General features: G+C 46.6%; 1 protein-coding gene across 4 annotated transcripts in view; it reads right to left on the reverse strand.

Moving 5' to 3' along the window:
* The window catches only part of supv3l1 (SUV3-like helicase), a 52170-nt gene that overhangs the window by 16896 nt on the left and 20250 nt on the right, over window positions 1-15024 (reverse strand). For 3 of the 4 annotated variants that reach the window (XM_068053306.1, XM_068053308.1, XM_068053307.1), the window contains exons 4-6: window positions 14728-14842; window positions 12900-13068; window positions 10290-10401 (exon numbers count right to left, since the gene is read on the reverse strand). In XM_068053306.1, coding sequence (XP_067909407.1) covers window positions 10290-10401; window positions 12900-13068; window positions 14728-14842 — 396 coding nt within the window. Of the gene's footprint in view, window positions 1-10289; window positions 10402-12895; window positions 13069-14727; window positions 14843-15024 lie in introns of those variants that run through there. The other variant, XM_068053309.1, reaches the window with a different exon arrangement.

Raw genomic sequence — 15024 nt, forward strand, 5'->3', positions numbered from 1 at the left:
CCACTCTCACTGGCAACCCCCTACCCTGCTCTAACAAAAAGAAATCGTTCCCACCACATGCTGTTCAATCACTAATTAACCATCAGATATGGCAGTATTGCAGGCAAGCAGCAGGAGCTGGATAACTCACTGCAAGATGTGACAGTGCATAGTCACAGCGCCCCCACTGATAGATCGTTACACTCTTCCAGTGCCTGCCACGAGAGGTATCAAAGCCAGTTGTTCCCAGGTAATGGCTTCCAGCAGTTCTTATTCCAAGGCTCAGTCTTCTCAGTGACCATGGGATGAGTGTTAGCTGTCAGCTGGCGGGCGGGGGGGGGGGAGAAGGGAGAGGGGGTGGGGGGGGGGAGGGAGAGGGGATACCGTTTAATATCCTCTTAAATGCCCTCTGAAATAGCCTAGCAAGTCATTCAGTTATATTAAACCACTACAAAGTGTAAGAAAAGGAATGAAACCATACAGACTGCCCGGCATCGACCTAGGGACTGGAAATCAAAATGTCAAACTCAGCCCTGTTGACCCTGCTCAAGTCCTCCTTAGGGGCTCTAGGGGCTTGTGCCTAAATTGGGAGAGCTGTCCCACAGACTATTCAAGCAACAGCCTGACATCGTCATGCTCACGGAATCATACTTTACAGCCTTACAGACGATAACCCTGACACCACCATCACCATCCCTGGGTATGTCCTGTCCCTCCGGCAGGACAGAACAACCAGAGGTGGTGGCACAGTGGTATACAGTCAGGAGAGTGCGCCCTGGGAGTCCTCAACATTGACTACGGACTCCATGATGTTTCATGGCATCAGGTCAAACATGGGCAAGGAAAACTCCTGCAGATTACCACCTACCACCCCTCCTCAGCTGATCAATCAGTACCTCCATGTTGAACACCAACTGGAAGCAGCACTGAGGGTGGCGAAGGCAGAGAATGTACTCTGGGTGAGAGACTTTAATGTCCATCACCAAAAGTGGTTTGGCAGCACCACTACTGACTGAGCTGGCCGAGTCTTAAAGGACATAAGACAAAGGAAGTGACTCAAGCTGCAGCTACTCGAAATCTGCGTTTCGGATCTGGCACGGTGGCTGAAGACATTGTGGAGCATCCGCAAGGCTGAGATCATCATGGATAGCAAGCACAGGGAAGTGGTCACACCGCAGGTAAAGTCTGCTCAGGCAGAAAGGGAATGGGTGAACGCCAGGCAAAATAGAAGAACGAGGCAGGAGGTGCAGGAATCCGCTATCTTAACAGATTTTCCGCTCTGGATACTGTTGGGGAGAGATAGCTTCTCGGGGAATGTAGCAATAGCCAAGTCTGTGGCACCACGGGTGGCTCAGCTGCACAGGAGGGGAGGAAAAGGAGTGGGAGAGCTACAGTGATAGGGGATTCTGTCGTAAGGGGAACAGATAGGCGTTTCTGTGGCCGCAAACGTGACTCCAGGATGGTATGTTGCCTCCCTGGTGCTAGGGTGAAGGATGTCTTGGAGTGGCTGCAGGACATTCTGGAGGCGAAGGGTGAACAGTCAGAGGTCGTGGTACACATTGGTACCAACGATATAGACAGAAAGAGGGATGAGGTCCTGCAACAAGAATTTAGGGAGCGAGGTAGCAGATTAAAAAGCAGGACCTCAAAGGTTGTAATCTCTGGATTACTCCTGGTGCCACATGCTAGTGAGTATAGGAATAGGAGGATAGAGCAGATGAATGTGTGGCTGAGGAGATGGTGCAGGAGGGAGTGCTTTAGTTTCTTGGATCACTGGCTCTGTTTCTGGCAAAAGTGGGACCTGTACAAGTTGGACGGGTTGCACCTGAACCGGAACGGGATCAACATCCTTACAGGGAGGTTTGCTAGTGCTGTTGAGGGGGGTTTAAAATAATTTGGCAGTGGGATGGATACAGAGTGGAGGTACAGTAGGGGTGATGCACAGTCAAATATAGAAGAGAAACTGAGTCAGTCTGGAAGGCAGAGCAAATCTAGACCTGTTAAGGCACATGTGAATAATGCAAGGCTGGACTGCATCTATTTTAACGCAAGGAGTCTTACTAGTAAGGCAAATGAATTGAGGACGTTGATTAACACATGGGAATATGATATTATTGCTATCACGGAGACATGGTTGAGGGAGGGGTCGGACTGGCAGCTCAATATGCCAGGGTATAGAATCTTCAGGCGTGACAAGGGAGGGGGTAAAAGAGAAGGTGGCAAAAGAGGAGGTGGCATTGCACTGTTGATCAAAGAGTCAATTACTACAGTAAGGAGGGATGATATCTTCGAAGGTTCCTCAAATGAGGCCATATGGGTAGAACTTAAAAACAAAAAGGGGGCAGTCACTTGGCTGGGAGTGGACTACAGGCCTCCAAACAGTCAAGGAGAGATAGAGGAGCAAATATGTAGGCAAATCTCAGAGCAGTGTAAAAATAATAGGGTAATAATAGTAGGGGATTTCAACTTCCCCAATATCAACTGCGAAGTGTGCCCACATCAGAGACACCATCTGTGACTCAGCAATAACCACCATTGGCAAACGTGAGAAGCAGAATGCAAACTGGTTTCAATCTCACTTTGAAGAGCTGGAACCTGTGATAGCCACTAAGCGCACTGCACTGTTGAACTACAGGAAAGCCCCCTGCAAGTTGACATCCGTAGCACTTAAAGCAGCCAGAAGCGTTGCACAAAGAACAGCCAGGCGCTCTGCAAATGACTCCTGGCAACACCTATGCAGTCGTATTCAGCTGGCCTCCGACAGTGGAAATATCAGAGGAATGTATGATGGCATTGAGAGCGCTTTTGGGCCAACCATCAAGAAGATCGCCCCCCTCAAATCTAAATCAGGGGAAACGATCACTGACCAATGCAAGCAAATGGACTGCTGGGTAGAGCACTACCTAGAACTGTACTCCAGGGAAAATCTTGTCACCGATACCGCCCTCAATGCAGCCCAGTCTCTGCCAGTCATGGATGAGCTGGACTAACAGCCAACAAAATCAGAACTCAGTGAAGCCACTGATTCTCTAGCCAGTGGAAAAGCCCCTGGGAAGGACAGCATTACCCCTGAAATAATCAAGACTGCCAAGCCTGCTATACTCTCAGCACTCCATGAACTGCTTTGCCTGTGCTGGGTTGAAGGAGCAGTGCCACAGGACATGCACGATGCCAATATCACCACCCTCTATAAGAACAAGGGTGACCACGGTGACTGCAACAACTACCGTGGAATCTCCCTGCTCAGCATAGTGGGGAAAGTCTTCGCTCGAGTCGTTTTAAACGGACTCCAGAAGCTGGCTGAGCGTGTCTATCCTGAGTCACAGTGTGGCTTTCGAGCAAAGAGATCCACCATTGACATGCTGTTCTCCCTTTGCCAGCTACAGGAGAAATGTCGCGAACAACAGATGTCCCTCTACGTTGCTTTCATAGATCTCAACAAAGCCTTTGATCTCTTCACACTACTAGCAAAGATCAGAGGACCACCAAAGCTACTAAGTATCATCACCTCATTCTATGACAATATGAAAGGCACAATTCAGCATAGCGGTGCCTCATCAGACCCCTTTCCTATCCCGAGTGGCGTGAAACAAGCTGTGTTCTCACACCTACACTGTTTGGGAACAACTTCTCCCTGCTGCTCTCACGTGCGTTCAAATCTTCAGAAGGAATCTTCCTCCACACAAGATGAGGTGGCAGGTTGTTCAACCTTGCCCATCATAGAGCGAAGACCAAAGTATGGAAGGTCCTCATCAGGGAACTCCTCTTTGCTGACGATGCTGCTTTAACATTCCACACTGAAGAGAGTCTGCAGAGATTCATCGACAAGATTGCGGCTGCCTGCAATGAATTTGGCCTAACCATCAGCCTCAAGAAAACAAACATCGTGGGACAGGACATCAGAAATGCTCCATTCATCAATATTGGCGACCACGCTCTGGAAGTGGTTCAAGAGCTCACCGACCTAGTCTCAACTATCACCAGTAATCTGTCTCTCGATGCAGAAATCAACAAGCGCAAGGGAAAGGCATCCGCTGCTAAGTCCAGACTGGCCAAGAGGGGTGTGGGAAAATGGCGCATTGACACGGAACACAAGTCCGAGTGTTTCAAACCTGTGTCCTCAGTACCTTGCTATACGGCGGCGAGGCCTGGACAATGTATGTTAGCCAAGAGCGACGTCTCAACTCATTCCATCTTCGCTGCCTCCGGAGAATCCTTGTCATCAGGTGGCAGGACCGTATCTTCAATACGGAAGTCCTCGAGACAGCCAACATCCCAGCTTATACACCTACTGAGCCAGCGGTGCTTGAGATGGCTTGGCCATGTGAGCTGCATGGAAGATGGCAGGATCCCCAAGGACACATTGTACAGCGAGCTCGTCACTGGTATCAGACCCACCAGCCGTCCATGTCTCCGCTTTAAAGACGTCTGCAAACGCGACATGAAGTCCTGAGACACTGACCACAAGTCGTGGGAGTCAGTTGCCAGTGATCGCCAGAGCTAGCGGACAGTCATAAAGGCGGGGCTAAAGAGTGGCGAGTCGAAGAGACTTAGCAGTTGGCAGGAAAAAAAACAGAAGTGCAAGAAAGCCAACTGTGTAACAACCCCGACAACCAATTTTATCTGCAGCACCTGTGGAAGAGTCTGTCACTCTAGAATTGGCCTTCATAGCCACTCCAGGCGCTGCTCCACAAACCACTGATCACCTCTAGGCGCTTACCCATTGTCTCTAGAGACAAGGAGACCGAAGAAGATGTAGTCTTAGTGCAAAAGGCTTAAAAAGGGGGGGAATTCTTAAAATGCACACAAGAGAGCTTTTTGAGCCAGCACGTAGACAATCCTACAAGAGAAGGGGCGGTACTGGACTTAATCCTAGGGAATGAAACCGGACAAGTGGTAGAAGTGTCAATGGGGGAGCATTTCAGGGATAGTGACCATAACTTTAAGATTTAAGGCAGTTATGGAAAAGGACAAAGATGGACTGGAAATAAAGGTACTGAATTGGGGGAAGGCCGATTTCAATATGATATAACAAGATCTGGCCAAAGTGGACTGGGAGCAGCTACTTGTAAGAAAGTCTTTAACAGACCAGTGAGAGTCATTCAAAAAGGAAAGAGTGTGTTCAGAGCTAACATGTTCCCGTTAAGGTGAAGGGCAGGACCAACAAGTCTTGGAAACTCTGGACATCAAGGGATATACAGGATTGGATAAGGGAAAAAAAGGAGGCTTATGGCAGATTCAGAGCGCTGAAAACAGCGGAAGGAAAGTGCAGGGGGGGCCCTTAAAAAAGTAATTAGGAGAGCGAAAAGGGGACATGAAAAAACACTGGCAGACAAGATAAAGGAAAATCCCAAAGGGTTTTATAAGTATATGAAAGGCAAGAGGATAACCAGGGAAAGAGTAGGGCCCATTAGGGACCAAAGTGGCAGTGTGTGTGTGTGTGAAGCCGGAGGGTGTAGGTGATGTTTTAAATGATTATTGTTCATCTGTGTTGACTATGGAGAAGGACGATGTAGGTGTAGAGATCTGGGACGGGGATTGTGATATGCCTGAACATATTAGCATTGAAAGGGAGGAGGTATTAGCTGTTTTAGCAGGCTTAAAAGTGGATAAATCCCCAGGCCCAGATGAGATGTATCCCAGGCTGTTATGTGAGGCAAGGGAGGAGATAGCAGGGGCTCTGACACAAATTTTCAAATCCTCTCTGGCCACAGGAGAGGTACCAAAGGACTGGAGGACATCGAATGTGGTACCATTATTCAAGGGTAGCAGCAGGGACAATCACAGGCCGGTGAGTCTAACACAGTGGTAGGGAAACTATTGGAAAAGATTTTGAAGGACAGGATTAATCTCCACTTGGAGAGGCAGGGATTAGTCAAGGATAATCAGCATGGCTTTGTCAGGGGGAGATCATGTCTAACTAACTTGATTGAAATTTTCGAGGCGGTGACTAGATGTGTAGATGAGGGTAAAGCAGTTGATGTAGTCTACATGGACTTCAGTAAGACTTTTGATAATCAATCTTCCATGTGGGACCTTAAGAAGGTAAGAGCCCATGGGATCCAGGGCAATTTGGATCCAAAATTGGCTAAGTGGCAGGAGGCAGAGGGTGATGGTCGAGGGTTGTTTTTGCAATTGGAAGCCTGTGACCAGTGGTGTACTGCAGGGATTGGTGCTGGGACCCTTGCTGTTTGTAGTGTACATTAATGATTTAGACATGAATATAGGAGGTACGATCAGGAACTTCGAAGATGACACGAAAATTGGTGACGTCGTAAATAGTGAGGAAGAAAGCCTCAGATTACAGGACGATATAGATGGGCTGGTAAGATGGGCAAAGCAGTGGCAAATGGAATTTAATCCTGAAGTGTGAGGTGATGCATTTTCGGAGGACTAACAAGGCAAGGGAATGTACAATGGATGGTAGGACCCTAGGAAGTACAGAGGGTCAGAGGGACCTTGGTGTACTTGTCCACAGATCACTGAAGGCAACAGCACAGGTAGATAAGGTGGTTAGGAAGGCATATGGGATACTTGCCTTTATCAGCCGAGGCATAGAATATAAGAGCAGGGAGGTTATGATGGAGCTGTACAAAATGCTAGTTAGGCCATAGCTGGAGTACTGTGTACAATTCTGGGCACCACCCTATAGGAAGGATGTGATTGCACTGGAGAGGGTGCAGAGAAGATTCACCAGGATGTTGCCTGGGCTGGAGCATTTCAGCTATGAAGAGAGACTGGAAAGGTTAGGGTTGTTTTCCTTAGAGCAGAGAAGGCTGAGGGGAGACCTGATTGAGGTATACAAAATTATGAAGGGCATTGATAGGATAGATACGAAGAAACTTTTTTCCCTTAGCGGAGGGGTCAATAACCAGGGGGCACAGATTTAAGGAAAGGGGCAGGAGGCTTAGAGGGAATTTGAGGAAAACATTTTTCACCCAGAGGGTGGTTGGAATCTGGAACACACAGCCTGATGGGGTGGTAGAGGCAGGAACCCTCACAACATTTAAGTATTTAGATGAGCACTTGAAACGCCATAGCATACAAGGCTATGGGCAAATGCTGGAAAATGGGATTAGAATAGTTAGATGCTTGATGGCCGGCACAGACAAGATGAGCTGAAGGGCCTGTTCCCATGCTGTATAACTCTATGACTCTATAGCTGTTAGACTAAGTCTGCGGCAGGTGGTGAAGGAACCAAAAAGAGGGAAAAACATACTTGATCTCGTTTCACCAATCTACCTGTTGCAGATGCATCTGTCCATGACAGTATTGGTAGGAGTGACCACCGGGTGGAGGGAAAGTCCCGTCTTCACATTGAGGAAACTCACCATCGTGTTGTGTGGCACTACCACCGTGCTAAATGGAATAGATTTCGAACAGATCTAGCAACTCGAAACTGGGCATCCATGAGGCACTGTAGGCCATCAGCAGCAGGACTGTAGTCAACCACAAACCTCATGGTCCGGCATATCCCCCACTCTACCATTACCAGCAAGCCAGGGGACCAACACTGGTTCAATGAAGAGGGCTGGACGGCATGCCACGAGCAGCACCAGGCATACTTAAAAATGAGGTGTCCGCCTGATGAAGCAAAAACCCAGGACTACCTCCTTGCCAGACAGCCGAAGCAACATGCGATAGACAGAGCTAAGCGATCCCATAACCAACAAATCCAATTCAAGCTCTGCAGTCCAGCCACATCCAGTCATGAATGGTGGTGGATAATTAAACAACTAACAGGAGGAGGAGGTTCCACAAATATCTCGATCCTCAATGATGGGCAAGCCCAGCACATCATTGCAAAAGATACGGCTGAAGCATTTGCATCCATCTTCAGCCAGAAGTGCCGAGTAGATGATCCATCTCGGCCTCCTCCTGAGGGCCCCAGCATCACAGACGCCAGTCTGCAGCCAATCCGATTCACTGCATGTTATATCAAGAAATGACTGAAGGTGCTGGATACTGCAAAGACTATGGGCCCCGACAACATTCCGGCAATAGTACTGGAGACTTGTGCTCCAGAACTAGCCGCGCCGTTAGCCAAGTTGTTCCAGTACAAGACTGGCATCTCACCGGCAATGTGGAAAATTCCACAAGTAATCTCACCCACAAGTCCTGTACACCAGAAGCAGGACAAATCTAACCTGGCCAACTACCGCCTTATCAGTCTACTCCCAATCATTAGCAAAGTGATGGAAGGGGTCGCCAACTGTGCCATCAAGCAGCACTTGCTCAGCGATAACCTGCTCATTGCTGCCCAGTTTAGATTCCGCCAGGGCCACTCAGTTCCTGACCTCATTACAACCTTGGCCCAAACATCGACAAGAGATGAACGCCAGAAATGATGTGAGAGTGATTGCCCTTGTTATCAAGGCAGCATTTGACCGAGTATGGCATCAAGGAGCCCTAGCAAAACTGGAGTCAATGGGAATCAGGGGGAAAACTCTCCAATAGTTGGGTCATACCTAGCACAAAGGTTGTTGCAGGTCAATCATCTCAGTCCCAGGACATCACTGCAGGAGTTCTTCAGGATAGTGTCCTCGACCCAACCATCTTCAGCTGCTTCATCAATAACCTTCCCTCCATCATAAGGTCAGAAGTGGGATGTTCACTGATGATTTCACAATAATTCGCACCATTCGCGACTCCTCAGATAATGAAGCAGCCCTTATTCAGATGCAGCAAGACCTGGACAACATCCAGGCTTGGGCTGATAAGTGGCAAGTAACATTCACACCACACAAGTGCTATGCCAACTCAAACAAGAGAGAATCTAACCATCTCCCCTTGATGTTCAATGTCATTATCATCACTGATTCTCCCATTATCAACATCCTGGGGGGCAGGGGGGTGGTGTTACCATTGACCAGAAATTGAACTGGAGTAGCCACATAAATACTGTGGCTACAAGAGCAGGTCAGAGGCTGGAAATTCTGCGGCGAGTAACTCACCTCCTGACTTCCCAATGCCTGTCCACCATCTACAAGGCACAAGTCAGGAGTGTGACCGAATACTCTCCACTTGCCTGGATGGGTGCAGCTCCAACAACACTCAAGAAGCTCGACACCATTCAGGACAAAGCAGCCCGCTTGATTGGCACCCCATCCACCACCTTTATCATTCACTTCCTTCACCACCGGCACACAGTGGCAGCAGTGTGTACCATCTACAAGATGCACTGCAGCAACTCACCAAGGTTTCTTAGACAGCACCTTGCAAACCCACGACCTCTACAACCTAGAAGGACAAGGGCAGCAGATGCATGGGAACACCACCACCTGCAAGTTCCCCTTCAAGGCGCACACCATCCGGACTTGGAACTATATCGCCATTCCTTCAGTGTCGCTGGATCAAAATCCTGGAACTCCCTTCCTAACCGCACTGTGGGTGTACCCATACCTCAATGACTACAGTGGCTCGAGAAGGTGGTGGTGAGCTGCTTTCTTAAGGGCAATTAGGGATGGGCAAAAAATGCTGACCATGCCAGTGAATAAAAAAAAATCCGACCCAGTCTAATCTCATCTGCCCACTCACTCCCCATATCCTTTAATATCCCATCCAGTCTAATTCATCTGCTCGCTCACTCCCCATACCCTTTAATATCCCACCCAGTTAAGTCACTATCCCACTCACTCCCCGTACCCTTTAATATCCCACCCAGTTAAGTCACTATCCCACTCACTCCCCGTACCCTTTAATATCCCACCCAGTTAAGTCACTATCCCACTCACTCCCCGTACCCTTTAATATCCCACCCAGTCAAATTCCACTCTCCTGTTCACTTCCCATTATACCTTAATATATCTCCCAGTCTAATTCCACCAGCCACTCACTCCCCATACCATTTAATATTTATTTACTTTTTTTAGATACAGCCTCACCCAGTCTAATCTCACCCACTCGCTCAATCCCCATACCCTTTAATATCCCATCCAGTCTAATCCCACTCTCCTGCTCACTTCCCAATATGCCTTAATATCCCACCCATCTAAGACTTGAGCATACAATCTAGACTGACTCTCCTGCACAGTATTGAGGAAGTGCTATTTTGAAGCAGAGCAGGGGAATCTCTCTGCTGTCCTGTTCAATATTTAGCCCTCAACATACAGTACTAAAACAAATCTGATCATCACACTGCTGTTAGTGGGATCTTGCTGTGCACAAATTGGCTGCCGTATTTCATACATTATAACAGTACATACTTCAAAAGTACTTCATTAGCTGTAAAATGCTCTGAGACATCCTGAAATTGTAAAAGGCGCTATATAAGTACAAGCAAGAAAGATCAGGAAGAGGCATGCACCTACATGGTGTTGTTACACTGCACATTTCAATGGTACAAGCAACGTGAGCCGACTGCCTTCCGTCTGGATCAACAAAGGTTCGCTCTTCCCCAGTCACCAAATCGCACAGCACTCCCTTCAAATTAACAAAGCACAAACCATTGAAATACCTTTCAGAATTTTGTTGCATTCTAAAATTTGGGCAGTTCTACTCTTCATAACTTTGATATGTCCCTGATTATATCAGGATAGATATTCAACTGGCTAGGGCAAAAAGATCAAAATTTGCAAATCTACATTGGAACTTGCCTGTTTATATGACAACATCCAATGCCTCCAGTCTCCACTATCTTTCAATTCTCTGCCCATCTCTTCTGAGGATGCAGACTAATGCTTCAAGGGCAGCATCCCACCTAAGTGGCCATTTCTCATGTGTATTGACAAGCTCGTGCATCATCAGGGTATTACAGCTGAGCCGAATCCCGTCCTCAAGCACTGTCCACAGCAATGGGGCGCTGGATGCAGAGCAGGAACTCTGGCAGCTCATTTCCTGAGCCAGCGGCTAAGCAGATTGTGATGTCTCAACTGCTGTGCTGGCTGAGATCAGCTAAATTGACAAGCTGGGCATCAAGCCATCTACATGGCCCAGTCCCACCCTGGAAAATATTTACCTGTTACAGCAAGGACTGAAAATTTTAATTTAAGGATCAGGAACAAATGCAAACATAGCACATAAAAAAAGCTCCAGTGCTAACAGATTCCTACATATCCTGACTAATGACTGCCTTCAAATTACCAAAAGGTATGGAAATAGTTGTTTGGAAGTAAAGAACTTGTGTATTGCTGAAAATAGAGACATTCTGTTGAAGCTTTCTGTCTTGCACTCATCAGGACAATTTGCAAGAATGCCAATGTAAGGGAAACATATTTATACTGTATGAGAAGAGAGTGCTGATTGGTTGGCAAGCGGACTCTGACTGATAGAGGCGTTACCATGGACAATGCACCACTTATGCATGGGCCTAAGGCCGTCATTTCCAGCCTTGAAAGTTGCTCAGTCTACCTCAGATTACCCTGGAAGGGTAATGTATCCCAAAAATTTGAGCAACAGGTGAAGCTAGCCGTTTCACGCTGCTACTATGCAGTCGCAACGTGTGGTGTTTGCCACTAACAGGATGCTGCTGTCAAGCCAAAATGACATCCTGCCTATCACACAAATGAGTAATGTGATATATGAATTTCAATACCAGTGTGATGCTAGGTATATAGGCTGTACATCCCAAAGACTGGCGGATCGTATCAAACAAAATGTCCCTTCCGCTGTTTGCAACGGGCAAGGTACAGACTGTACCCAACCAGCCCGTGCTTGCAAAACTCAAACACAGTGCCCAACATTATGTGATTTCGCGATTGGACAACATTTTCTAAATAATCCTCAGTGTGCTAAGAATTACGCTGACAACCAATTTGAGATTATCAGTAGGACTTGCAGTGTGGCGCATCTGCATGCACTGGAAGCTACATATATTGATACACAGGGCCTTCTTTGCAGACAGAAAACATGTACACACATTGTGCCAGTTTCAGCTAAACAAAATAACTGACAGCCATTCGCTAGTTCATTCTTCAGGGCAATGCCTTGACCAGAGTCAAGCTGCCTGGTTTAAATTTCAAACAAAGCTTGGCAGTTAACTGACAGTCACCATAAACTGGTGCATTCTCCATGGCAATGCCTCTACCAGAGTCCACTTGCCAACCAATCAGCACTCTCTTCTCATGCAGTATAAATTTGTTGTTTCTCTTACATTGGTATTCTTGCGAATTGTCCTGATGAGTACAAGATAATATGTCCCAATCTTCAGCTATACCAAAGGTATGGAATGAGGTTGACTGAAATAAGCTGTTTAACTGAAACAATGGGCATAGAGGTAGAGGACACATGTAGAAAACCCATCAGCCTTGAAACTAGAAAACAGCCCAAACATACTGTGGGAGAAGCATCCAGCAGAGGGAGCTGACTAGTACCTTCTGTGAAAGTAGTTAACAGTGAGGTCAGGAAAGGGAGTTAATAACTCTAAAGTACCAGAAGCCACGATAGAATAATCAGACATGGGATCCACAGGAATTATACGTCCATACTAGCAAAATAAATTACATATGTATTCAGTCCCCAATTAAATTCAGAGTTATATTTTTGTATAATACTTTGATATGGTTTATAGTTAAATAGCAAAACTTAGGACAACTTGGAAAGCAGAGTGTTGGTTGGAGCAGGAGTTTCACTGTCATGCAGGATGAGGGGTGGGGATTCACTACACTGCCGCCACTGGCAGGAGGGTGTAATTACAGTGTGGCATTTATATTGGTACTTTTCATTATAAATGTGGACATAGGGACTTAGAATGAAGATGACAAAGGTGCACTCTCTAGCAAGGGGTCACAGGATAGCCATCAGGAAGAGACTCCTCTCCCTTGGCAAAGGGCTCCACAATACATGGTGCATTGGCCACTGAAGGAGATAACTGTTAAAAGTTCTAATGGTTCTTAAATTAATTCCATTTAGATTCTATAGAATCCTAGCTGTACAGACTGTTAGCCAACATTTTCTATGTAGAATTCTTTAGACATACTGACAGCATCATTGCTCTTTTGATAGATCTCGTGTGCGAGCAGTTTCAGAGGACCACAATAGACTCCTGACTTGGCTGCCAAGAAGCTCTGGATAGCATGGTGTGTTTTTCCACTGTTTGTTGGCCCGGCATGAAAGACGATCTTTCTCTGAATCGCTCTGGCCTCAGGGTACCTGGAGCAAAATGACGTTCGAGTATTAGTGACACTGAGCTGAAAGACAGGAACATTTCCCATACAGCTGGGAATCAGTGCATCAGCGTAGGCACAATACCAGCAGACATACAGTGGAACATTTTCACTACAAATGCATCACAATAAATATGCTCTCTGGTGGTAGTAATAATGGTCAAATGGGCTGAACATCAATCAGATACTGGGGCATCTTGCATTTTGTTAAGCAGTTAAGGGGAAACAGTTGAGTTCTGTATTGACAGTGAGGAACAGCTGGAACCTGTGATGTGGGGGGAGCCCTCGATCACCGTCTGTGCACTCATGTGTCCTATGATCAGTGGGAATGAGGAGATGGGTGTCAGCCGACACCATTAGGAACCAGCACAGAAAAAAAAAGAACTGCATTTATATAGTGCCCTCCATTGCCTCATGATGACCTAAAGAGTTTTACAGCCAATGAAGTACTTTTGAAATGTAGGAAACAGGGCAGCCAATTTGCACACAGCAAGTTCCCACAAATAGCAATGCGATAGTGATCACAGAACGTTTTTGTGATATTGATTGAGGGTTAAATATTGTCCAGGACACCGGGGATAACTCCCATGGGATCTTTTACATCCACCTGAGAGTGTAGACGGGGGCCTCATTTTACCGTCTCATTTGGAGAACTAGAAGACCAGGTTCTGACTCTGGGGCAACTCCTGTGGAAGGAAAACAAGAAAAGCACAAGAGAGAACAAGAACAGTTCTATGGTGTTTTTCCTAACTCTGAATTCATTGAGGCAGTTAACAGTATAGAGAAAGTAAACCCAGAAAACTACAGTCAGATACACCAGGACACATGGTCAGGGTTTGAAGGGCACCAGCAGGGCAGATGGCACCAAATATTTCTTCACCCTGAGGCTGATCAACAGCTGATGCCAGGACACTGGGTGCCAGTATGAAACAGCTGGTGTGATTAGTATTCTGGAAGAATGAGAGTAAAGTGGGTCAAAGGCCTTTTTCATCCAAATCTGTCCTTTAAATTGAATTCACAATTAATTTATTCCTGGATTTATATTATCCTTGGAAACCTCTGTTTAATAAAATGTACATTTAACTCAGCATCAAGACACTGTGGCTAGCTGTGTTTATTAACTGCTTTGAAAATGAAGCTCCAGAAATTCCTGGTTGAGATCGGGGCATTTGAGGCCTTGGTAAAGGAATGTTGTCTGTGGAAAGCAGTCAGCCTGGGTTGAAGAGTAGAAATTGGGGGAGATCAGCAGGATTCCTGATGACTATTCAGTGACCCCAGAAGTGCAGCGTCTTCAGGTCAGGGCCAGCTACAATGTCCCCCACAGTTGAATAGCCCACTGACCAATGTTCCCTCTGATTTTACTCTGTTGTGCACAGCCTGTTTTTGCATTCCATGGTCCCTTTAAGATTGCTGGTGGCAGCACGTGCATCTTATAGGGAACGGTGATTGTATGCAGTCTGTTTGTTGCACTGTGCGGTACATACCGATTACTGCGTGGCTGCGCATCTTCGCAGCTTAGAGGGAACACTGCTGCTGACCTTACTGACCAGAACTCTACCTAGTAGCAACTTGGGTCTTTGAGAGCGAGGGGGGGACAGAACATTGGAGGTAAAGATTGATGTCAGGACAATCTGCAGAACCTTACCAGTTGGCTGGTAACCTTAAATCACTGATTTTGCGCAGATCTTCCATACAATCCAACATTGGGAACACTTGTTTGGCATGTCTCAGGAAATAAGGAAAGAGATCATCAACGTGACCTGTGAACAAAATTTCAACAAATTAGCTAAGTTTGTGTGCAAAAGAAACATAGCCTTTCCACCAAATTGGGCAAAACAGGACATGGAGCCTTAAACTCTCCTCTTGTGAAGCACAGGGAAAAGAACAGCAGAAATGCTTTGTTTTATTCCATTTCAGTACAATTCAAAATGTGATTGTTGTA

The sequence above is a fragment of the Heterodontus francisci genome, chromosome 20 (genome assembly GCF_036365525.1).
Source record: "Heterodontus francisci isolate sHetFra1 chromosome 20, sHetFra1.hap1, whole genome shotgun sequence".
NCBI lineage: Eukaryota > Metazoa > Chordata > Chondrichthyes > Heterodontiformes > Heterodontidae > Heterodontus > Heterodontus francisci.